The sequence below is a fragment of the Meleagris gallopavo genome, chromosome 22 (assembly GCF_000146605.3).
Source record: "Meleagris gallopavo isolate NT-WF06-2002-E0010 breed Aviagen turkey brand Nicholas breeding stock chromosome 22, Turkey_5.1, whole genome shotgun sequence".
NCBI classification, from domain to species: domain Eukaryota; kingdom Metazoa; phylum Chordata; class Aves; order Galliformes; family Phasianidae; genus Meleagris; species Meleagris gallopavo.
Window position 1 is genome coordinate 468,526 of NC_015032.2, and position 24,736 is coordinate 493,261.

The 24,736-nt window shown below is 47.7% G+C and overlaps 1 protein-coding gene across 5 annotated transcripts in view; it reads left to right on the forward strand.

Moving 5' to 3' along the window:
• DLGAP4 (DLG associated protein 4) overlaps positions 1-24,243 on the forward strand; it is a 133,784-nt gene extending 109,541 nt beyond the window's left edge. For 4 of the 5 annotated variants that reach the window (XM_010722215.3, XM_010722216.3, XM_010722217.3 and 1 more), the window contains 6 exons: positions 14,753-15,114; positions 16,517-16,608; positions 17,021-17,430; positions 19,079-19,170; positions 21,481-21,633; positions 22,428-24,243. In XM_010722215.3, the coding sequence (XP_010720517.1) occupies positions 14,753-15,114; positions 16,517-16,608; positions 17,021-17,430; positions 19,079-19,170; positions 21,481-21,633; positions 22,428-22,643 (1,325 nt within the window). In that variant the 3' untranslated portion in view covers positions 22,644-24,243. Of the gene's footprint in view, positions 1-14,752; positions 15,115-16,516; positions 16,609-17,020; positions 17,431-19,078; positions 19,171-21,480; positions 21,634-22,416 lie in introns of all 5 variants that reach the window. The other variant, XM_031556513.1, reaches the window with a different exon arrangement.
• The last annotated feature ends 493 nt before the right edge of the window (positions 24,244-24,736 follow it).

The following is a 24,736-nucleotide window of genomic DNA, read 5'->3' on the forward strand; positions in this document are numbered from 1 at the left end:
GTAAGCAGCTGCTACTGTGAATTTCATCCTACAGCCAGTGTTGGTGTTTGGCAATTGGCATAAAGTGACTGATCAAATACAGTGATTTGCTCTAGTCCTGTAATTATTCCCTGGCCAAGTGTGGGAAAATGGCCAAGCTGAGAAATAATTCCAACCTTGGGCATTCCTCAGAGTTTCTGCTCTAGCTCTGCTTTTCAGGGAGCTGTAGAGATGGAGTTGTTCACTGAGCTGGTCAGTGTTCCCTTTGGTGTCTGTGTGAGAGCAAGGTCAGGCCAACACCCAGTGCTTCTGCAAGGCCAACTCCTTAGCCAGGAAAATCCACAGTGGTTTTCTTGCAAGCGTCTTCATCTTTGATTTGTAAGGAAGTCTCCACGAGGAGTGGTTTGTGCAGCTTGCTCCACTCCTGCAGGAAGACCCTCCGTGGCCTGTATGCTTCTAAGTTGTCTCTACTTTTGTATTCCAGCAGCTGTCTGAATGCTCCAGCTTTGCCGGTTGTGGAACCACAGGGTTGTAGTGAACAAGTCCCAAGACCTGCCTGTCAGTATCTGTGGTGTTCTCCGAGGGGTTGGTGGCACAGCTCTTTGGCATATTGGGACCCTGAAGACCCCTGCAGAAAGACCCGTATCTACTGTCTAGAATTTCATATTTGGTGAATCCCTAGTATGAGAAGCAGGGCTGTAGCTGCTTACGTTAGTTTTGGTGTGTGACTTGCACCTTGTGTCAAACTGAATACCACAGGTCTTGTGTTTTTGCCCCTGTACCACTCCTGTTATTGCTTAGGTTGTTTTGAAATTAACAGAGGGGCTTCTGCATGTGTTTAGAGCAGGGCTTCACAACCAAAGAAGAAAAAAACCTGGTGATGTTTGTGCTGCCTGGGACAAGTGCAGATGGCTGAGACAGCTCTGATGAAACTGATGTACGTGCTAGAAGGGGAAGCTAAAGACAAATAGGAAAGAGGAGTGTTTTGGATAGACTTTTGAGGTTGTTCCATGCTTCTAAATGAGTCTCCCTGGAAAGCTCCTGACATCTGTTTACAGCTCTTCTAACAGAACAGCTGGAGGAGGTTTTTCAGTGCCTTCCCTGAAGGCTCATGCAGCTCTGTGTAGTCAGGGGAACGCCAACGAGGTCACATAGCTGTGGCTGAGTAAGGAGAGACTTCTTCCAAAAACATTTCTGGTAAACTGTCTTCCACTGGACCAACTTCACAACTGTCAGACTCAAGTTCATTCAGTTCACCTTCCTTAAGGTGAACCTAAACCAATGCTTGCTGCCTTCTTTCAACCCAGCCAGACCCACAGCTTCCATTGGTGCTGTGGGACAGACTAGGAAAAACAATGCACCATTGCTGGAAGCTTTGCTTACTCTACTAGTTGATGTTTCAGCCTTACAGGGGAGTCCCTGCAGCAAATATGTTGAACAATCTATGGAACAGCCCTAAAGTTCCTGAGAGTGTGATCTGGACAGTGTTTGCTTTGTAGTTGGAGCTGTGCAAGAAGTGGGTTGAAAGGTGTGGAGAGAAATTGGTGGTCTGTCAACTGGAAGAAAGTCCCAAATAGAAAACAGGGCTCAAACTGGGAAAACCAATGTAAGGAAATGAAGCCCTTAAGTCTTGCAGCATATAGCTTTCAGGACAGGAAAACAGTGTGGGGCAGCTGATCAGGTTCCAGAAAGCAGCCGGTTATGCTGCACTGACATGTAACACTTCTGCTTGAGACTGGGTTCTATTGGGAACCCTCCCTTGGAGGTCAGGGAGTCATCATGCCTAATACCAAACTCCTGCATACACCATAGCAGACAAGATGGCGTGAGAAGCAACGTAACTAAGTGTTGTTCAGATTTGTTGCCTAGTAACTGGGTCTGTTAAATTGATGTGGTAGGACTGTTAGCCTCTCCTTTGCATCCTTTTTCTAGTTAAAAGCCTTCAAAGTGCTTTCTGGCGAGTTCTGCAAGCTGGAGGACCAGACTGATGCAGGTGTGGGTGAGCAGGTACTGCGTGCATGACTCCAGGCCTTTCTCCTGCTACCCGTACTTGTGGCTGAAATGCAGCGATTTGGGCTCAGCTTGAGAGATTGCAGGGACTCTTCAAGGCGGTGAAATGGGAACCTGGGGCTTTGGAGCCCCTAGTGAAAAGCAAGGCTTGTTATTGGCTTGAAGCTGTTTAGGTCAGAGTTAGCTCAGATGTGCTTGGAGAAGACTCCGTGGCTGAGGTTTCCTGTGCTCTTTCATTATGGAGCTTGGAGCCTGGAACAGTGGTTTCTTTGTCTCATTGTCTCCTTGATTCCCAAACAAAGCATTCCAGAAAGTTTAATCCTGATACCCCCTCCCTTTGGAAGGGTGGGAGAACAGAGCATTGTCCTGGGAGTGCTTGTGATATTTGAAATTCCTAGGAAATCACAGTTGAGGGCCCTAGGCCTGTAGGAGAGCGGTGTAAGTGAAGTGGCTGGGGACAGTCTGTACTGTCTGTCTGCCTCCTCTGTGCCCAGACAGTGAGAGAAGGGATGTTAGAACTCAAGTCAGCTCAGCTTTGTTGCAACAGGAGTTAGTTCATAAAGGAGTATGCTGAAAACCAAGCGATGATAACAGCTGTGCTTTCAGAAGCTTTCTAATACTTTATCCAAAAGGATTAGAAGGCTGAAATATTTGCCTGATTGCCTGCTGTGACTCTGAGGACTGACTTTGTCTTCTCAGATCAGATGAGGGGTGTGCAGCATTGCCGGTTCTGGTTGGCGCAACAGCTAACTGCTGTCAAATTTAATGCTAATGGTGAAGGAGCAGCCTGATTATAGGAAGCCTTTTCTGCATGCTCATGTTATTTATCTTTTAACTAATGCTGTATAAGACTGAATTAGAATATGGAGTAGTTTTCTCAACCTGGAAAGCTTGTCCTGTGCTTCCGCTAACAGAAGTTTCCCAGCAACTTTGACTTTGATTCTTCAGTATTAGCATAATGTTGCCGCATCTTGGTTTGTACATTCTTAAGGCAGGAAATGGCTTCAATTGAATCTAAATATTAAAACCTGTTGAGATGATTATAGCTTTGACAATGTAAATCTTGAGTGCTGGCTGCCTAGCAGAAAATTTGAGCAAGATGACCCTCCTGACTAATGCTTAGGCTTTCCTCAGGGTAGGTAAACATGGGAGAAACGTATCGAGGCCTGATGCCTTTCCCCATCTCCCTTGTGCAGAGACTGTTGCACTGTTGTCTGCTGACACATGTGCTTACCCTGCCCCTGTGGGTACAGGGTGTGGTTTGTTTGGAGCTTACAAAGAATTCCTCGTCCCTGGGTGTGGGGGGAGTTTTTTCCTTAATGTTCTAGCAAAACCATCTCTGCTGCTTTTCTGGTGGCATCACTGAATAGTTGCCATAGCCTAAAACAGCTGGAATTTCATCTTGTGTGAACAGATGCTGCAGGTCTCCTTCTGGGGCTGGGTAACATTTGGAACCCAGTAACCGAATGCTGTGAAGAAAATCTTGAGGCTGAATAAAGTGACAGAGGGTTTGATTCTCCTCTTGCCTCAAGGTTTCTCTCCAGCAACGGTGACAATTTCTACCTGTTCTGTCTGCTGTCTGAGGTAGGCTGGAGGACTGCTGCTCCTGGTAATGAAGCCATCCCTGAGGAATCCCACTTATACCAGGAGAGCAAACAAGAGCCTAGATGTTGCTGTCACCAGTGCAGCCCTGTTCCTGTTATCACAGTCTGCTGACAGGCTGCTGGCTGCCATCAGCACTCTAAGCACCCTCTTGGCTGGTTCTTCTGTGAACAGCATTAAACGGCACACTTAAAGTAATGGCAACCCATCCCCACTGATTCTGAAGCTGTCTGCTGGTGGGACCAAGGCAGTATGGTAAAAACTGCTGCACTGGGGGCAACACTTGACTGCAATTCCCCCAACTTCTTGCACCAACTAGTGGCAATGTGCTTGGGTGCCAAGAAACTCTAGGGCTGGCTCTGCATCCTCCTGCAGCTGCAAAAAGTCCTGGACAACAAGTGGGATGGATGAAGTGTGGTCAGGGAGGAATCCTGCTCCTCTGCTCTGTGCTGTAAGACCCCACCTGGAGTACTGTGTCCAGATGTGGAGTCCTCAGCACAGGAGAGACATGGAGCTGTTGGAGAGCATCCAGAGAAGAACCACAAAAATGATCCCAGGGATGGAACACCTATAAGTACAGCCAGAGAGCTGGGGCTGTGCAGCATGGAGAGAAGGCTGTGAGGTGACCTGAGAGCTTTCTAGCCTGTCAGTATCTAAAGGGGAGTGACAGGAAAGAAGGGGACAGACTCTTCAACAGGATCTGTGGTGACAGAACAAGGTGGAAAGGTTTCAAGATCAAAGAGGATGGATTTAGGTTAGATATAAGTAAAGAGTCTTCTATAGTGAGGGTGGTGAGGCACTGGAACAGGTTGCACAGAGATGTGTATGCCCCATCCCTGGAGACTTTAAGGTGAGCCTGGATCAGGCCCTTGGAAACCTGAAGCTGCGGTGTCCTTGTGCATTGCAGGGGAGTTGGGCTAGATGACTTTTAAAGGTCTCTTCCAGCTCTAGAGATTCTATGACTTATGGTGGGACTGGAGCATGTTCACTCAGCCAAACAGGAGATACATGGGAAGTACTGCAGAGTAGCTGTGCTATTGGTAATGTGCCAGATGGATAAATCCCTCTTTCTTAGCAGACAAGCAGTTGGATTGTTGCACTTAGTGCTCAACACACAACTTACTGCCTGTACTTTGAAAGCTTGCAGTGCTTCTCAATCAATATGGGAATAAATGCTTCAGAATGACTTTTTTTTTTTGTACTTGAAAGGTCAGGAGATGCTAAAATAAGTTTGAACTGTCGAGCTTTGACATGGGCAGGAACAGACTTGGGTTACCAAGCAGTCCTGCATGGGTTTTTAGCCATGTGTTTTTTGACTGGGTGTGAATTTGAGGAAGTGTTAAGATTCCCTGGATTCCTACAGTGGTATAGTTGAAAGCATCTGCAATGCAATCCTCTGATTGAGAGTGGTGTGTTATCGCTTAAAGCAAAGTGATGGCAAATGGAAAGGAATATTTCATACGATGCATAATTAGCTTGTGGGACCTACTTCTGCGGGATATTCTAGAAACTGCTAGCTTGGAGGAAAAAATAAAACCTGCTTTCTTAAACACTGAAGATTAATACTAATACTCTTGTTTCACTTAGAAGTGGCTATAGCAGTGGATGAACAGAGGATGCTCATTGATTTCTTCTTAGAATAGCCTGCCCCTGACTAGTGCAGCTTGACACTTCATGGAGCATCAGTTGCTCTTGTAGCAGTAGGTAAGTTGACAATGCTGGGTTAACATCCCCAGTGGAGAAGGGAAGCAGCCTGCAACATTGTGGCACTGGCTAATAATTTGTCTGGTTCGCATATGTGCCCCTAATTAATGTGTGCTGCCTTAGTCTCTCTATACAAAAGTTACAGGAGGAGTGATGCTGAACACAGAGAGGTTCCAACATGGTCAGTGCTCTGTGTAACGTCACAGCAGCCAGCTCAGAACAGCGCTCCTTCAAGTGCCTCTCACTGTCCTGTCTGTGGCCCTGGATGGTCCTGCACAACTCTTACTCTTCACAAGGCCTCCCTAAAGCATTTGGAGCTGCTGAGCCAAAGCTGCCCCAGATAAAAGCTGTAGTGGGAGGTCTGCACTAATGTTCTTCTAGCTCCTCAGTGAAGGAATCATCATTTCTGGATTACTGTAGAGTTCCTGTACAAGAAAGGAGGAATGGGGCTGCAGTAAGCACTGTTCCTGAGGGATATTCCTCATGGGAGGTAGGGCTCCAGGTGTCTTCAGTCACTTTTCTCCTGTTTTGCCAGCAGATCAGTGTGGTCTCTAATCTCCTGACTGACTGGTGGTATCAGTGCTGAGCTCTGTTTCTGCAGTGTTTCTGCACTGCACTGACAGTCACTGTGTGGACACAGCCCCGGTTCCTCTTTGGGGCAGACGCTCTGGCACACCGGGGTGCCACTGGTGCCAGAAGGTGGGTGTGCAGCCACCCTGCGCTGGGTGCCGCGGTGAACCCCGTGCTGTGGCAGTGCTGCTCTCCCAGCCCCGGGTGCCTCCATGCCAGTGTGCTCCCCAGCTGCTTCTGCATCCCCTGGGCAAAAGCAAACAGGAAGAGCGGTGTATCTGAGTGTGGCTTCAAAGCCAATCTGAGCCTGTGTCCCCGTGGGATTCCACACACTTGTAGCATGGTTGGGTTTTTTGTTTTTATGGCCTAGGAATATGCTGGCTCTTCTGTAGCTGCTTGTTGACTTTTTCTGCACAGGCAGGGAGTTGGCTGCAATGTGATGGTGCTGTGGTCAGGAAGCACAGCAGAAGCAGGAGTGGGGATGGAAGGTGGGTCTTCAGATATGGTGCTCCAGGCCCTTCATCATCTTTATGGCCCTCCGCTGAACTCTTTCCAGGAGAGTCCCGTCTTTTGTACTGGGCAGCCCAGAACTGGTCACAATACTCCAGGTAGGGGAGGGCTGTGCAGCCCACTGTGCATCTGGAGCCGTGACAGTGGGGCCTGCAGGTCAGAATGAGCAACAGAAGGAATCAGGTGGAGTGCCCAGACAAGCTGGCAGCATGGATACTTGGTCACCCCACATACTTGCCCAGGAGCTCGTCTAGGCACTGGTGACAGTTTTTAAGACTTTTGCTGCTTATTAGTGAATTAACAGCTTGGAAATAAAATATTCCTGTACACTGCTACTCTCTGCCAGCTGGGTTGGAGAGCTGCCTGAGTCCACAGCACAGATGGCGAGCTTGCTGGGTGCAGGGCAGGGTGGAGTTGCATATAGCTGCTCTTTCTTGCTCTAAAAAACCTGTGCTGAAATAAATGACTTGGGGAGGGTGGGGAGAAGTTACAGTGTCACTTCTAATACAAATAGAAGCTCCAGTAACAGTTGCTGTAGATGTGTTTGGGAGTGTCTGTGGCTTGCATTCTCTGCAGCATGCGTTGTCGTCACAGTAACGTTAACTGTGCCCTGAAAGGAGGAGATGACCAGAAGCCCAACTGTGGGAGATACTGTATTTTTAAACCCCAGTGTTCTTGGGCGGTGTCATCTGATGCCTCATGCCTCCCTTTAAATCTGTGACCTTCTGAAAGGCTTCCTTTCAAGACAGGGAAGGAAAAAAAAGCTGCTGTGCCCTCCCACTGTGGCAGGTTTTGGTGTGTAAGTGTTTATTGTAACTTCCATCTGAGTATTGCTACAAAGTTTGAGTAGGAGCATCTCCAAAATGCTCAAACCTGATATACTGAAAAATCCAAAGCTCCTTAAGTGATCACAACCGTCAGCCTTTCTTTCCCTGGGTGAATTTTTCATCTCCCTGCAGAGCACTGGGGCCTGGACATCCGATCAGAAGTGGCTACTGAATGCCTTGCAGTGCTGGGTGGCAGTGCTGTGCCCTCCTGCCTGTCCGTGCCTCATGTGGCCCCTGGCCCAGCAGCCCAGCCTCCCCGCCTGTAACTCAGTTCTCACCCTGGGGCCATCTCAGTCACAAATGGTTGCACAGGCCATTTTGTGGTGAGCTTCTGGATGAAGGTTGCACCTTTAGTCAAGAGATATATAGCTAATACTCAAGGACAGCCCTTGGGTTTTGTATTTGCATGGTGGGGAGGAGCTCTTACTGTGGCTGTACTACTTTGAAGTTGCTCCCCTGCATTCAAGGTCCTTTTCCTGCAGATATGTCCATTTCTTTTTTTTCCATAATACTTAGGGACTCAATGTGCCTAGAAATGGACAAATAAATGCAAGGCAGCTGCTTGTGTCTTAATAACAAGCAGCAGATGAATAAATATGCCAGCTTAGCCCTGCAGATCTGCAGGAGTGCTGTGACCAAGATGGATACTGAACTCTTCTTTTTCTTTTTGCTTGCAAGATATTTTTATAATAAAACTGGAAAGTCCTGTGAACCAGAAGCAACAGCTGCATGATCTCTGCTTGCTTGACCAGCAACTGTTTTCCCAGCTAGGAAGCAAAGATCTGTTTGCATATGACTTCATAATATTGCAGCACTTATGAGCATGGCAGCACTCACTGCTTCGTGGTGAGGAGGATACAACTGTTAGCTGCTTTGGCTGACTCCTGGCTAGGTTTTAAGGAAGTGGATGTTTCTACTTAGCTTTGAGGCAAGAGGTAGTTATTCTGGCAAAGAAACGTCAGGTTGTTGAAATGTAGAAGCCTACTACAGGCTTTGGGCAGCAGGAGGCAGGAGGCTGTGGTGTGGATCAGGTATGTCTGGTATGATGGTGGGTGCTCCTGGGAAAGCCTGTGTGATGTGAGGGAAGAATGGCCCTGTTAGTAAGGGCACCTCCATCTAGCATGCTCGTCTCACAGGTGAGTTACTGCCGTTGATGTAAGGTGGAAATAGTCAGTTCCCATATCTGCAAACCTGCCTTCCATCCCCGTTCCTGCTTCGGTTGTGTTCCCTGACATTGCGATGCTGTCACATCTGGCTGAGTGTGCTGGTGAAGCTGGTACTTTGTCCCAAGGCTGGCTTGAGGGGATGCCCGGTGCCTTTGGGATTGATGGGGCAGTGCACACCAGCACCAGGCATCACTGTGTCTGTCCTGAAAGCAAGTATCTGTCTTCAGAATGGCAGTACAGTTGGTAGGGAGAGAAATGATGGCACCCAGACAGTGGTGGGGCAGTGGCTGCCTTCTTGTGGCTGTCGTTGCATGTGTGCAAGCAAGCTGCTTGGTGTGCTGCCCTACTTGGAGAGCTGTGCTTTGCCCAGGAGCTGAGGATGAGGAAGTTGATAGGAGGGGAATGAGAGCTTGGATTTCTCTGGCCTCCTTCAGAACAACATGCAGTCCTACATGTAGCCAGGGTGTCTTGTGCATGCACTCAAGAAGGAGGTGTAATGTGCTTCCTGGTGGTGCTTCCTTCCTGGCATCTGCATGATTACAAGCCTCTGGGCTTGCAGTTACAGTGAGCAAAGCTGGAGGGGCTGGCTTGGTGCTGAAGATGTTGGTTTTGATTATCTGAGAGCTTCAGAGGGCCTGGGCTGGTCACACCGCAGGTCTTGATAGGCACATTCAGTTTCCACGGAAGCAAGACAGGCTGGAGTGCAGCAAGAGCAGGCACGGATGACCTACTCTGCAGTTAAATTGGGGGAAATTTCTGGAATGGTTGCCTTCATCCTTATAAGAGACTTCTAACTTCTTAAACTGGGAATATCGTACTGATGTGACAAAGAAGTCTGGGATGTTTCTAGAGCATGTGAAAGATAACTTTGTATTGCAAGTACCAAGTGAGCCAGCTAGGAAAAATGCCTTCCTAGACATGTTTTAGAATAGAGGATGCCTTGTGGGGGCTGTGACAGCAGGTGGCTGTCTTGGCAGGGTATGGTGAAATAGTTCAGTTCAGGATTTTTACTGTAAAGAAAAAAGGCTCTTTTATGCATGTCAACAGCAAGAAGGGATCTAAAGAAAGCACTGGACAGATACTTGATGGTGACTTAACAGGTAGGCATGAGGAAAAGGTGGAGGTCCCTTCTGCCTGAACTACTGTCCAGTTGTATTGCTTCCGGTAGCAATTGTTAGTGGGAATCATTTTTCCTTGGACATCCTACAAATAAGGCATCCTGTGGGTCATTATAGCTTCAGTCCTGTGTTGTGTTGCGCAAGTTCATGGAAATCAGAGGTTAGGTTGTTTGGAATGTGACTGTTCTGGTATCGTTTGCTGTTAAAAGCTACCTGTGAGTATGCACCTTAAACAAGTCTGGAGATGTGACCAAAATGCAAGTTAGGGCTGTTCTTGTTTGCTGCATTATCATTGGGAATTTTTATTTAAAAGGCAAAGGAGCTTGTCTTGTAGTGGGAGAGGTTATTTTGGCGTGTTGCCTTATGCAAGGGCAAGGGATGTCATTTCTTCAGATCTTTCCGTGGAGAAAGAGGATGTATAGGGCACAAAAGTGGTTAGCAATTTGAGCTCTGTTAATACACCTCACCTTCATAGATGATTGTGACTTGGAGATTTTAATTTAATAAAATTGAGGATGGCTTGAATAGGTCTTTAAAGTGATGGGGATGACAAGGAATACCGCTTGTCTATGTTGAATCAGCTGGAGCAACAAAATAATTGCACTTTCTGCCAGACACGCACCAGACGGCAATTACAGTGTTTAAATCTAGAACCAAATACCTTGGCTATGATCTTGGCAGTGCTGCAGTTACCGAGCAGGTAAGTTCAGCTTGCTTGTGTTTGAACAGGGGCCTCTCAAGGCCTCGATGGATTTAATATTCTTTTTTGACTCCTGTGCTTTAGTCTTTCAAGAAGCAGTTGCCCAGTTCAGAAGGAGAGGGTGAGGATCACAGTATGCCCAGCTGCTTTGAGGGTCAGAGCAGCCCTCCAGGTTAACGCTCTGAAAGTGAAGCTCTTTTGCCTGAAGTCAGTGGGTGTTGCCCAAAGACCCTGCGAGCAGCAGGTAATGCCACGTGGAAGATGCTAATTTTGAAACATGCTGCTTTCTAAAAACAATTATGCAAGGAAGGCTATAAACAGACAGCCCTCCCCTAGCCCATCAGTCATCCACGGCAGTTGTAAATTCTAATGACTTGCTTAAATAAGCTGTAGGAGATCCTATGGGTGGAAAGGGTCTGGTACTGCAGAACTGGAGGCTTAAGCAAAGCTTCTCCACCTCTTGTTCTTCAGTTCCTTTTTGCAGCATTGGTTGATGCTCACAAATTTGAGGGTGCTGCACACAGCAGACAAACAGAGTGAAATGTGTACCTGCTCCACTGCCCTCATGGGCTCAGCTCCGCGTTACATCACAAACTGAAACAAAAATGTAGTAGGCTGTGACCTACGTTGGATCAGGAGCTGCTCACTGCTGGGGCTGACCAGTGGCATGAGGCATGCTGCCTGCTTGGTTCATAACATTTCCCCCACAGAAATAGCACAATGCTCTTGGTTTCCTCAGGGCTTCCTAACTCTAAAGTTTCATATTTGCACTGAGGGAGAAGGACTGCCTGTTACAGGTCGGTTTACCCTGCATGGCTTTTGAAGCCCATTTTAGGTTAGGTTTAGGTTCATTGTGGTTTCTGGCTTTGTAGTGAAAAGTCCCTGCCTTATGATTGCAGAGGGCTTCAGTGGGATTAGTTTGTAACTGCACTCATTGAAGCACTCTTAGTTTTTCAAGGCTCCAAATCTTCATGCATTCCTTCCACTTGCATGGGCTTTTTAGAGCTGTAGACTCCTAAGAAGTCACAGACAGCTCATTGGCCACACGTTAATCAATGGAGCATTTTGTTGCTGCACAGTGGGGTTCCCTTTTAGCAAAATCTGTGCCCTTCAGCTGAGCATCTCCTGGAACAAGAATTTGCTGCTTTGCTCTGTATACACAGCACTGCAAACAGTATTATTGCTTATAAGTAAGTGGAAGGCTGAATTTGTATAACTGACCCTAAACACCACCTGTCTTCCCTAAGAAATCTGCCTTTTTCTGTCTCCGCTGATGTGCTGCCCTCCCTTTGTTTTGCCTAGCTGCAGTACTTGATATCAGATAGCAGCTGATTTACTCTCCTAATTACAGTACAGCCCCGTGGGCATAAACAGCAGCTGGGAAACCCAAGCTGTGCTGCTTGTAAACACAGCAGCAGAAGTGCCAAAGCAGTCAGTGCCATCAGCTCTGCCCTGCGTGGTGTGATCTCCCCAAGGCTCACTGCTGGCTGGAGGGGGGACACATTGAGGCTGGGCACAGTGTTGGAGGAACTGAGAGAATGTGTGATGTAGGGAGAAGAGGGCAGTGGTAGGCAGGCTTTCTCTTCTGCCCCTTTGGGTAGCTTTGGCTTGTCCTGGTTAATAGCTACCTCAGCTCCTGGTGCAGTGACATGTGGCATCATCAGCATCCTGCATTTGGTGGTGTAGCCCACTTTGTGTAAAGAGGCTTTTCCTCTTGCTTCATTCAGTCTGATCGTCCTACAGTGCTCTGCTGGGTTGAACTGTACAAGCTGGGTGTAAGACTTGGCCCAGAAATTGGTGTAACAATTTAAGATGATGTTCTTGTATCAGGATAGCTTCGGTGAGGTGCCTGGGCAGACTCCTTACCTGTGGGGTGCTCCATGGCTCCCTTTCCCTGCCCAGGAGAGCTGCTGCTGACCATGCTCAGGTGAAAAGTGCTTCACCCATTTAGCATAGTGACTGGATAGGTGTAGCCAAGACCTGTCCTGAAAGGTTTGAGCAGGTGAACATCTGTAACAAGTGAAGTTCTAATGTGGCCAGATCTGCAGTGCACCCAGGGAGGTGTTAGGAGATTTGCAGCAGGGAACTTGAGGAGAGAGGCAGCAGTTATGCCATGTCTGGTGCTTTGACCTCCTGGTTTGTATGTCTGCACAGTGCTGAGAAGCATTGCCGTGGGCAGAGGCCATGCTGCAGTTCAGCCTGTGCTTGTGCAAGTGCTGCCATTGAATCTGGTACCTCTGCTGAATTCAGCATCCTGGTTTCAAGGTTGACTTGCGTGGAGATACTAAATGGTTCTGATCTGGTGCTGCTTTGAGCATCCGCAGCATGTCCTGCTGCTGTCCTGGTGCGTGAGCTTGCGCCCTGCAAGGATGGGGGTGGTCTGGGGCTGGCAAGCTGGAAGCAAATGCTGCTGTGATTACAGTCAGCAGCTGGCAGTGCCCTGGCAGGAGAGCAGTGCACTGTTTATGTGACCAATCAAGAATTGGCTAAAGGATGTGTGTAGCTGTGTTTTGGCATGTAAATTTGACAAGTTGCTACACTTGTCTGATCTTTCAGGAAATCACTGTGGGTGGCTTTTCAAGAGCCTAATATGTTCCTGTTCTGGCAGGACGTACAGCAGCTCCGGGCTTGGGCTGTCCTGAGCAGTTTACGCAGCCTGTGTCACCGTAAGGAATAGCAGCAGGAACAGGTCAAGTTGAAAAACTGCCCAGTCCCCACACAAAGTAGCTTGTCCAAGTATTTTTCAGCTGTATGCTTCCCAACTGTATGGCCCTCATGGCGGCAGGAGGGACCTGTGTCAGAAAGGGGTGTGAGGGCTGGGGTGAGCTGGCAGGAGAGGTCTTGCTCTGGTGGCATCCAGGTCACTGCTCACTCCATACTCAGTCTGTGCATCTGTGTACTGGGGCAGCAGGGAACTGGTACTGATTCGCCTTTCTGAACTCCTCTGTGGGCTTCATTCTCCTGCAGCAGTAGGTCTATTACAGCACTTCTCAGCATCTTTAGCTATGCAAACACTTCTGGGAGCATGGGTCTCCTCTGTAACCCCTTTCTTTTAGCTCTTTCTTTGAAATAGAGCTTCTAGCCATTAATAAAGGTACCTGTGGAGTGTGTAAATAGCCCATGATGCACAGTGTGTTGCTGTGCAATTGTCTGCAGGTGGTGTGGCCACATGCCTGGGGACACACAGGGTGGCATGCAGGGACATTCCTAGGGAGAAAAAAGGAGGAACTGTGGGACGCCTGAAACACCCCTTCCCACACAGGTACTCAGGTGTAGTGGAAGAATGGTTTGGGATGACATAGGACTTGCTAGACCAAAGATGGAACAAAGGCAGGGTTTGGGTGACTGGGGGAGGAATAAAACTAAGGTGGGAAGAGGGGTAAGGGGATGATAGGGGGCAGGTGCACGTAGTGAGGTGGCTGCTTGCTAGTTCTGCCCTGCCCAGCACGGTCTGTACTGTTGATATGAAAATCCTGACCAGGGCAGGGGCTTTGTGCTCCCCACATCATGGGGTGAGGTTGCAGGGGGCTGTGGCAGGGCCAGATCACAGGGTCCTCATGTCCAGGGGCAATGACCGTGTGATTGCTAGGAACAGTTATCCTTGTTGAGCCAGTGAGTAGGGGATGCAGGCTGGGAGCAGGGCAAGTAGGTCTGCAAGGGCAGCTCTTGGGCTGAGAGCACAAGAGCCGTGCGTGTGTGCGAGGGAGAGGGAGAGAGAGAGAGTGAGTGTGTGTGTGAGTGAGTGAGTGAGTGTCTGTGCTGCAACTGAGGAAGGCCTTCAGCCTTTGGCTTGTGTCCCCAGACTCTGAGAAGCCCGCAGTCCAGAGGGGCAGAGGGGGCTCAGCTCCTGGAGGACCTACCTTGATGAGGCCATTGCTGATGTCTTTTGGGGCCTCTCTTCTGATCTGTGCGTCTGACATTATGCGCCCATGTGCTATATGTGTATGTAGTGGCTGTGTTTATATCTCTGTTGCTGTGTGGAGCAGCACAGCCTCACCTTCACCTCTCTTTGCCTATTGGATCTGGTGTGATGTATTTTCCGGTAATGTACAGCAGCTAGATTTTTATATTCTATCAACATCTAATAAATTTTATGGCTTCTTTCCATTTTTATAGGAAAAAACACCACCTCGGTCCAGATACTGAAAGTTGTCAACTGATGGGACAAAGAGCTGAAACACTTGGCTGTACTAGGACACTAAAACATAGGGCTTAGCCAAAAAGAGTTCCCCCAGCGTGGAGACTTACACCTGCCAAACCTTGTAGCAGTCTTGGGAGGCTTCTCTGTACCTCTTCTCCATTACTACTAGCCTTTCACACATCATGGTATTTCTTTTAACTTCTTTTGCAAGCTAGCTCTGGCTCTGCCTTCTGCTTCCCATTATGCTTTGGTTTGGGTTACTCGGTTTGAGCTGCTGGCTGTAGGCTGTTTCTGCATTTCTGCCTCTAGCTTCTGGTTGGAGGCTCCTCTTGGATGTTGTGACTGACCTGCTTTTTCTTTCTTTTACTGTATCTCTCTCTGTCTGCCTCTTCTATTCTTCATTCTCCCCACCTCCATCACTGCAGGTTCATCATGCCTAGTGGCATATAAAAAGACTCCACCTCCTGTCCCACCTCGGACCACATCAAAGCCGTTCATCTCTGTCACTGTGCAGAGCAGCACTGAATCGGCACAGGACACCTACCTGGACAGCCAGGACCACAAGAGCGAGGTGACCAGCCAGTCGGGACTGAGCAATTCTTCAGACAGCTTAGACAGCACCAGGACACCCAGCATTACGAGGGGCAGCATCGTGACTCCAGCAAGAGACACTCCAGAACTACCACAGAAAAATGCAACTTTGAAAAGCGACAAAGGGACTCTGACGAGTGAAGAGCCTAAAGCGGAGAACGTCCCCAAAAGAAAACTGTCATCTATAGGAATACAAGTATGCAACAGTTTGTTCTTCTTAGAGTCCCAAGGAATGTCCTTAACCCATCTATTTAGCACGTGTGTTTTGTGTGACTAGGTGTGCATCTGAACCCATCTACAACAGCTTGTTATACTAACTTCCGTGTTCCCAGGGAGAGATGGGGCAGAAGCTTTCTGTAACAGTCCTGAGACTTGTAACTTATTTCAGTTTGAAATATTTCATGAATTGGGGGACCCTATTAACTGAGTGGGTCTCTCTGAGAGGCGTTCTGGTGCTAGTAAACCTGTTCTGATCCTGTGCTCTGCTCCCACTCCTTAGCGTCAATCTGTTCCTTGTCCTTTGTGGCTCTTGGGACAAATTTCTTCTGAGTGATGGGCCCCTCTACTTGCCATCTGCTGCAGTGTGACTTGCAGAGCTCTAGGCAGATGGGAGCGCTTCTTGGTGGCCTCTGCTCCCCTAGGCTGGCTGGTTGTGCCAGCAGGTTGCTCCTGTTCCTGCTGGAAACATTTAACTCTGTGGAAACTAATGGAAATGAGTTGTTTGTTCTGTAGGCAAATGAGAAACCACTGAGTAGCGTAAACCTGTGCTTTATTCAGCAAATATTATCACCTGCAATTGCACTCCTTGTGAACAGATTTCCTGGGTACAGGTGGCTGGTCCCTGCAAACAGCAATTCTGTCCCAAACTGCTGGCTTAGTGTTGCAAGTTATAAATTGCAGACAGGAACGTGAGCACTTCAGCAACTCCAGATCAGGAGCTGGGCTTTGCAGGTCACCATGTATGCACTGAACAAGTTCTCCATGGCTTTACACTGGGATTAGCTGGCCAGATAGGTACACAGCACAGCAAAGGCTTCTCTGTGTGATTGGTGGGGCAAAGCGTGTGTTAACAGCCATGAGCTAGAAAAGTTGTGTTGGAGAGGCTGACTTCATTCCTCTTCCTTTCTCAAGTTTGTTCCTGTGCCACCTGCACATCACCTGGATTTCCTTCCTGAAACCTTCTAAGCCTTTTATCCAGGGCTATGGAGAGTGTCAGTCCCTGGAAAAGACGAAGCTAGGCTTTGCTATCAGTCTTAATTGGATTGTGAAGCTCGTGGCCTTTGCCCATGTCAGGTGCCATGTGCAGCTGCTCCCCTGGGGACATGCAGCCCTTTCCCAGCCAGTGCCATGCAAACAGCAGATGGCAGAGCTGGGTGCACTCAGAGCAGGTGCCTGGCAGCAGCCCAGTGGGGTACAGTCCTGACGCTCAAGTGGAAGCAAACCCATGCAGCAGCCTGGCACCTCTCCTAGCACAACTCCGCAGTTGGTGTGTGGTGTCTACATGCTGTGTGTGTGTGTGCACCCCTCCCGTCTACTAATATGAATTCCAGCAGCAAGTTCTTGTGTCTGTTTTGTCTGTATTTTTTTTGTTTAATAAGGTTGACTGCCTTCAGCCAGTGGTCAAAGAGGAGCCTCCTCCACCAGTCACCAAATTCCAGTCCATCGGGGTTCAGGTAGAAGACGAGTGGCGGTAAGTGAAAGACTCGGGCTTTTGTAATTCTTACTCCTTTCTTCTAAATTGCTCTTTCCCCATTTCTTAGCTCACCTTCTCCCTTTATTCTAATACAAATGGTGTTGAGTGGGGCTTTTCCTCCACAGCACAACCTGCAGCAAACAGCACTTAGTCTGCAAACAGACAAATCAGTGGGAGTTAAATAAATAAAATAGTCCAAGATGTAATTAGAATTGTGCATCAGTCCTCTCATCTGAATGGCTGTTGCAGTAAGCAGGCAACCTTACGATTTTGTCTGTCTGAATGTGTAGTGTGTTTGTGTGTGAGAAGGGGAAGAGGAGGCATAATAAACAAATGTCTTTAATGGTTAGTTGTGCAACCAGACAGGTTGAGTTCCGCTATTTAATATGTTTGGGTTTGATCTCTCCAGAAACAGCCACTCTCGCAGTATGTCCTCCAAACAGGATACAGACTCGGACACGCAGGAACCCAACAACTCTAGCTGTAAATCATCTGAGAGAAGCGTTGCTGAGTGCCCCCAACACAACAACTCTGCTGGTGTTGATACCAGTACCAGGCAACCAGCCAAGCCCTCACAGATCAAGAGAAACCTCTCCTATGGAGATAACACTGACCCAGCCCTGGAGCCTTCCTCTCTCCCTCCTCCTGACCCTTGGCTTGAGACATCATCTGCCTCGCCATCGGAACCCACGCAGCCAGGTGCCTGCCGGCGGGACGGGTTCTGGTTTCTGAAGCTGCTGCAGGCAGAAACAGAACGGTTAGAGGGCTGGTGCCGCCAGATGGACCAGGAGACCAAAGAGAACAATCTCTCTGAAGAAGGTAAGTGCTGCCAGCCTCTAGACACAACACTGGAGCAGCCCAGTAGCTCCTCCTTAGAGAACTAAAGCAGAGTACTGGATTAGCTTTCTGTGGTTAAATTGCTGATCTCCCACAGGGAACCTGGAGGTGAGTATGCAACAAGGAACAGTTTGTCCTTGGAAAGGACAGGAAGGATAAGGCAACTTGCTTTAGCAAATGGGGTAAGAAATAACACAGTTGAGAAGACTTCAGAAGCTGCTATCATCCATTAAGAAGTCAAAGCAGCTAAAAGCTTGACTAGATTGTTTTCAGAGAGGCTGTGAGAGCTTTCTCCCTGGCCAGTCTGTTTTGATTAAGTGTACAAGTGAAAGTTTACTTGGTGGTGGGGTGGAAGGCACCATGACTGTGCCTGTGTGATCTGGCTTGTCTTCATTGCAAAGAGTAGGTTTCTTTGTAGGGGAACATCTCACTGAATTCCTGTGAAGTCACATACACAGAAAACACAAGCACTTGATTTTACTGGGCTCAGTCACAGTTGGACTTGTTCCACTATTTTCAAATGAATTGACAAAAACTCTGCTGCTTACAATGGTAATCATGCCTAGGTGTGTACTGAGTGACAGAACCAAGTGACTAGGCTGCAAGGAGGCCTGTTTATACCCAAGAAAGGTGAAATGGTGAGATTTAGTTATAGCTTGCTGTCACTGTTGGGGTTGATCTCTAATCGTATCACGCTGTGATGCTGTGCTGACTCCTGAGCTGGACACTCAGTGCTGGGCTCTGCACGCTTCAGAGGGACAGAGCATGTCATGTTGCTCTTGCTCTGCTTGTGGCAACAGTGCCTTGGTATGAAGAGGCAGACTGATGTGATGTTAGATCTGTGACCTTAAGAGCAGTCTCCTAGTAGGTTCTGTAAATAAGAATGTGGTGGGTGTAAAGAAAGCCCTGCTTATGTCTGTCTAGTCAAGCACAGATCTATAAACATTCAGAACTGATTTGGGAGAACAATATCAGGCTAGGGAGAAGAAAGCAGATCATTCCATCTGTGCTCATGATGTATTTGTGTGCACCATGAGTCTCTCATCCCTGCCTTTGCAAGGGAAAAGTCCATATTTAGCACTTTTCCATAATCAACCAGAAGAATGTTGCTATACTCAGAGGCTCCTTGGAGGCCCACTAAGAGCAGCGTAAAGCCCTGGATTTTAAAAGCGTTGTGATTAAAAACACTTGCCTGACAGTATTTTAATCATTCTGGTAAATGGAGATTGGAGACAGTTCTCCTGTCCCTTGCTTCTTTTCCTTTGTCCATGGGCAGAAGAGCAGGCGATGATCTGTGAGCAGGTGCCAGCTCTAACTCCTCTGGCTGGCGCTTGAGTCATCTTCAGCCCATCACACAAGCCCCAAGGTACTTCCTGCAGGCTCTGTTGCCATGATCTTCATCTGTTGTCCTGCTTCTGACCTGCTCTACTAGAAGGAGCAATGATGGATGGCAAAGTCAGCCACAGACTGTAGTTTCAGTGCAGCTTTGTTGCCTGAGAGTAGTTAGTTCTTAACAGGTCTCTGTAAATGCTAATGATTGTTTCTTGCTCCAGGAACGCCTGAGTTTGTTGCTGCACTTATGGACTGTTCAACTAAGCCCTTCTTTCTTTTCTTTTCCACCCTCTAATAGTCTTAGGAAAAGTCCTGAGTGCAGTGGGCAGTGCACAGTTACTAATGTCACAGAAGTTCCAGCAGTTCCATGGCCTCTGTGAACAAAACTTGGTGAGTCTGGTTTTATTCCTGCCTCTTTCTGGGAGGGAAATATGGCTGTTTCAGCAGCACAACAGGAATACTATTACACTGACACTATAATACCTGACAGTGGTACAGAGCAAAGCCAGAGCGGCTGTAGCCTACAACCTGACCACTGTGCTGTGATGGATTCATGCTGTTTTCAAATAGCAGGTGAGCAGTAGGTGGCTGAACAGGCAGTTCTTTGCTGTGCTCTGCTCAGGGATGAATATTTGCATTTTGTTTTGGTGCTTGTGTGGCACAGAGAAATTCTCTTCCACTGCCATTAGGGCACACTAAAGGGCACCTGCAGAGTCTCATGTAGCTCTGATGTCCTGGAAACCACTTCTTTGTTGCTTCTAAAGGACGTTTTGAGGTGAAACGTAGATTTTTGCCAAATGGGGGGGGTGTTTGAAGAGCATGTTATTCTCCAAAGATGCTTATTTTGCATGTAGAAAATGTGGATGGTAGAACTGTCCCAACACAGTTGTCTCTGGTTAATCAAAAACATGGCTTGAATCAGATCTCTTCAAATTAATCCAAAGGTTTGCCCTTGCTGAGCTAACTTGAGGATGGGTGGAAGTCTCGGATTTGGGGGTTGTCTCTTTCCCCTCAAGCTTTTGGGTTTTGCAGAATTCTTGAGATGTGTTCCTCTTTACTCACAAAAAAAACTTGGAGAAACTCAGGAAGAAGGAGGTGAAGTGCTGTATTGTCCCTTGCTGATCTCTGAACATGGCTGAGAGAAGAGCAACAACAACACCAGCAGCCAGGCTTTCAGCAATATTCTAAGTTGAAATTTTCCTTTGACACATTGTGCTGAGTTGCTTAGATTTAATCCTGTGCTTTCCTGAGACAGTGCAGACCTATGTGGGCAGTTTAGGTGCCTGAGAATTAGGGAATTTCTGTTTTTAATGGGGGCAAATTTACTTTAGCTCCTTAAAATTTTTTCAGAAGTTACAGTGATGAGGTGCTGGTACTTCTGCCCAGCAAAATGTGGGTGCCCCATCCCTGAAGGTGCCCAAGGCCATGGCTGGGCCCTGGGCAGCCTGAGGGTAGGGCAACCAGCCTATGGCAAGGATGGGGATGGGGGTTGTAGCCCAAGCCCTTCTACAATTCTATGAACCTATAAGTAAGTCTAAGAAATCACAGAATCAAAGGGGTTGAAAGGCTTCTCTGGAGTTTCCTGGTCCCACCCCACTTCTAGAGCAGGTCATGCAAGAAAGCATCCAGGTGGGTTTGGATATCTCCAGAGAAGGAGACTTCACCTCCTCTGCACAGCCTGTGCCAGGGCTCAGGCACCCTCACTGTAGAGAAATTCCTCCTTGTGCTCAGATGGAACTTCTTGTGCTCCAGTTCTCACCTGTTGCCCCTTCTCCTGTCACTGCACACCACAGAAAGGGCCTGGCCCCATTTAAGTTCCTCACTTCAGGTACTCATAAGATTTCCTCCCCCCCTCCCCCACACACACACACAACCTCAGTCATCTCTTCCCAGGCTGAACAGCCCCAGCACTCTCAGCTTTTCCTCATACATCATACAGAGATGCTTCAGGCCCTGGAGATCTTTATGGCCCTCTGCTGGACTCTTTCTAGGAGATCCTTGTCTTTTGTGAACAGAGGCACCCAAAACAACACAGAACTCCAGATTTGGCCTCTGTTGGCCATGCTCTTTGTAATGCACTCTAATATACCATTGGCCTTCTTGGCCAACACTTTGCCCATGAGCCAACAGTGTACCCCAGTGGCCATCAGGACACCCAGGTCCTTTACCACAGAGCTTCTTTCCAGCAGGTCATCCCCTAACCTGTACTGATACTTTCAGATGTGTAGCAAAGTAGTTTTGCTTGTGAAAACACTGGCATACAAGCTTTCCAGCTGTCAGCTGTGGTTTGCATCGTGCTGTATCAGTTTCTATTATTCAATTCCCTTAAGTTATGATCTATGTACTTTAAAAAAAAAAAAAGTAGCTGTAGTTCTGAATTGTATACCAGAGATCTTCAGTTGGAGGCTACTGCTGTGGGATTAGACTCAACCAGGGATGCCATGAAGAGAAAGGTGCTGTTGCCTTCTGCTGCAGAGTGCCTTTTAGTATTATTTTTTGGTCTCCTATATAAGAAATTCCATCAGGATCTCTTCTTCCTGATTGCTGCAAGAAAATGTGTGTAAATGATGGCTTCATGCCTATGCCTACTTAGGGCTGAAGTTTCTTAAGGGGTTCTTGAGGCTTCAGTCGTTAGAAAAGAGTAAATGTAAGCTGTACAGGTGTATTCTTCCTGATGTATTTTTATGCCTTCCCTTGTAGAACCCTAATGCCAATCCCAGACCTACAGCCCAGGACCTAGCTGGGTTTTGGGATCTCCTGCAGTTGTCCATTGAAGACATCAGCATGAAATTTGATGAGCTGTACCACCTGAAAGCTAATAGCTGGCAATTGGCAGAGACACCGGAGAGAAAGGTGAGTGTGGGGCAGTTCAGAGTGATGAGAGCACTTCACAGATATTTCAGGTATGATATCTACTCCTGTCTGCAAACAGAAGATCTCTAGGATGTTCACTACCTTCTATTTCTGCAGTGTAATCCCTCCATATAATCTAGCTGCCTGTGATAATAGTTCTGGCACTTGTACTAATGAGATTGTATAGTTAATCAGCCATCCTCCTTGTGCATGCTTTCACAGCCTCTTGAGTAATAGCGGAAGCAATTTCTACAAGAGGAAGATGGGGAGAGTGTTGTACACTCAAAGCAGTGATGCAGAGGCCTCTAGTGTTATAAGCACTGCGTGACTACTGGTGCCTGGGTCGTATAAAAGGCATCTGCTGGAGCCTTTTGGAAATCCAGGGAAGGCTGCATCTCAGGGCCACCCTGTCTGACCACATATGAGAGGAAGAAAGAATGCGATAGCTATAGGCACTGCAGCGTATTAGGATTTTGCAGTTTCAGATGATGTTCAGTCTTTGTGCTGTCTTCTGTGCTCTGACTTGCAGCTGGGCCACAAATAGAGCCAAGAAAAAAAAAAACCCAGTCCGTACCATGAAAAGCAAAATAGTCCTTTTTTATTTTTTAAGAAGTAGAGAGCTTATTTTATGATGAGTGTCTTGCTCTGGAACTGTTCCTACCTCTTGCACTTGTCACTCATGACCTTGCTTCTTCGCTCTTCAGGCCTTGAGAGTCCCCACCATAGCAGAGAGCAAACTTCTGTATGTGCATTTTTATTTTATGTTTGGGTTTTTCCTTACTGTCTCCCTAAAGGAAGAGAAGAAACCACCCCCTCCAGTGCCAAAGAAGCCAGCAAAGTCCAAATCCCAACTGAACCGGGACAAAGCCTCTGATTCAGACAAGCAGCGCCAGGAAGCTCGCAAGCGTCTCATGGCAGCCAAGCGCGCTGCCTCTGTCCGGCAGAACTCAGCCACAGAGAGTGCAGACAGCATTGAGATCTACGTCCCCGAGGCACAGACACGCCTTTGAGTAAAGGGGCAGAGGAAGGAACCATGTGGTTTTTATAAGTCATTAAAAAGGAAAAAAAAAAAAGGTTCTCTCTAAACTAGTGTGATTTATTCAGTCTAGAGACAATGAGCCATCCTTGAAAAGGGCTCCTGAGTTGGCTTTTTCTCTCAGCTTTAAGTAATGAAGATTTTAAACAAAAAAAGAAAAAAAGAAAAAAAATACCCCTCGTTTTCTCACTGGCTGTGGTGTTGCTGAACGGACTGAACAGACTCCTGGAACCTCCAGCCCCTCAACTTGGAACTTCAATCTTTTTACTTGTTCTAACTAATGAGAAATATTAGCTTGTTTACAAGAAGAGGACAACAAAACATGAAGCCTTGAGCACTTGCCATGCTGTGTTCTTCTTCCTCCTTAGTTCTGTTCTTCCTCCTCATCCTTTATTTTTCCCCCTTCTGCTCCCTTCCTCCTACCCTCTGCATGGCTTTGTTTACTGTGTTAGAAATAACCTCTCTTCCACAGAGCTCCTGAAGAGAACACCTATTCAGTGTGTACTACTGTTGCACTCTGCTAGCAAGCAGCCTTTCTTGGTTTTCTTTTTTGTTCTCCTTTTGATGGGGATAAGGGGTGGGGGGAGGATGGGTGGGCAGGGACAGGGCCTTGGGTTCGTATTCCTGTTTTAATGAAGTGAGAGGATGACAGGATCTGTGGAATGTAATGCAGAGTTGCTGAAATGCAGCCTGAAAGCAAACGTGCAATAAGCTGGCAAAGGGGGTAGGGGTGGTGCTTGGCTGGCAGTGCCCTACCCCAGGCACAGGAGGGGAGCTGAAGGACCACAGAGCAACTACAGACATGATCCACACATGCTTCATTTTGAGCTTTATTTCTCTGCCCCCCCTACCCCAAAAATTATATCCACTGAGTTGCTTGTTAGAAGGAAGCTGCTAAACACCGAGGGACCTGTTTCAAAGTGGGCTGGGGCAGGGGAGGGCTGGGTGTGTGTGCTGGTGTTTCAGGGTGGGAGGACTGGGTTTTGTACAAAAAGGAAGGCAGGAGTAGCTAAAGGAAGGCTGCCTGCCTGTATGTATGTGTACATATGCACATATACACTTAGTAGTACCTGTACATTAATTCATACACACGTATACATGCCCATACGCACAGTGCAGACGGTGTATTAAAAGCACCTTTGTGAGGATGGGCATATGTATAGCATATATTTTTACATGTACTATATCTAGATGTGTGTAAAAGTGTGTGTAAAAATATATACCCTGTGTGTAATCAGATGACTATTTTTTCCTTATCTCCCTGCTCTTTGGGTAGAGAAAGGATTGCTAAGTATTTTTTAGCCCATTTTCCCCTTTGTAGGCCTCCTTTTCAGTTTGGCTTCTTGAAGCCGGAGCTGTCACCACCCAATTCTTTGCCACCCCCTTAAAATAAGCATTTGGTCCTATTCTGAGTGATCTTGCTGGGGACTTTTTTTTGTTGTTGTTGTTCACTTGCTTGAATGAGTTTGGAGATGGTCTGCTACTTTCGTGGGGGTGGAATCCCAAAGAAGTTTCAGCGAGGGTGTTGGTGATCCAGAAGGCAAAAAAATAAATAAAAGTGAAACCTTGAATGATGTCTGAGTCAACATTCTGTACTGACCAGTGCGTGCGTGCATGTGCTTTTGGAGATGGCTTAATAGTCACACAGTGGAATTACATTTCCATTGAAGTTTGACTGTAAAGTAACTTAAACTCAACTGTGTGTGTAGAGAGACTCACTTGGCAATTACACCATTGGGTTTCTCAGGTGGGCTGGGAAGCTTCTGCATTTTTAGAGATCTCTAGCACTGAAATCGGGAAGACGAGGGAGGGGAAGAGCGTTTGTGTATATATAACGCTTCTCAAGAAAGCTGAGGCTGCTGCTGCTGCAGGGTGCGGCTCTGGCCTGGAAGGCTGCTGCTCGGGGTGGGCGTGCAACAGCACCGTGCTGAGAACTCTGTCTGCCTGTGAGGGGACGGCCTTTCTTCATCTGCCCCTCAGTAGGCACCTACAGGCTCTGGCCTCCTGGGCACAGCCAGCTGCGTCCTGCCCCAGAGAGGAGCGGCCCGCAGCCGGGCCTCAGCGCTC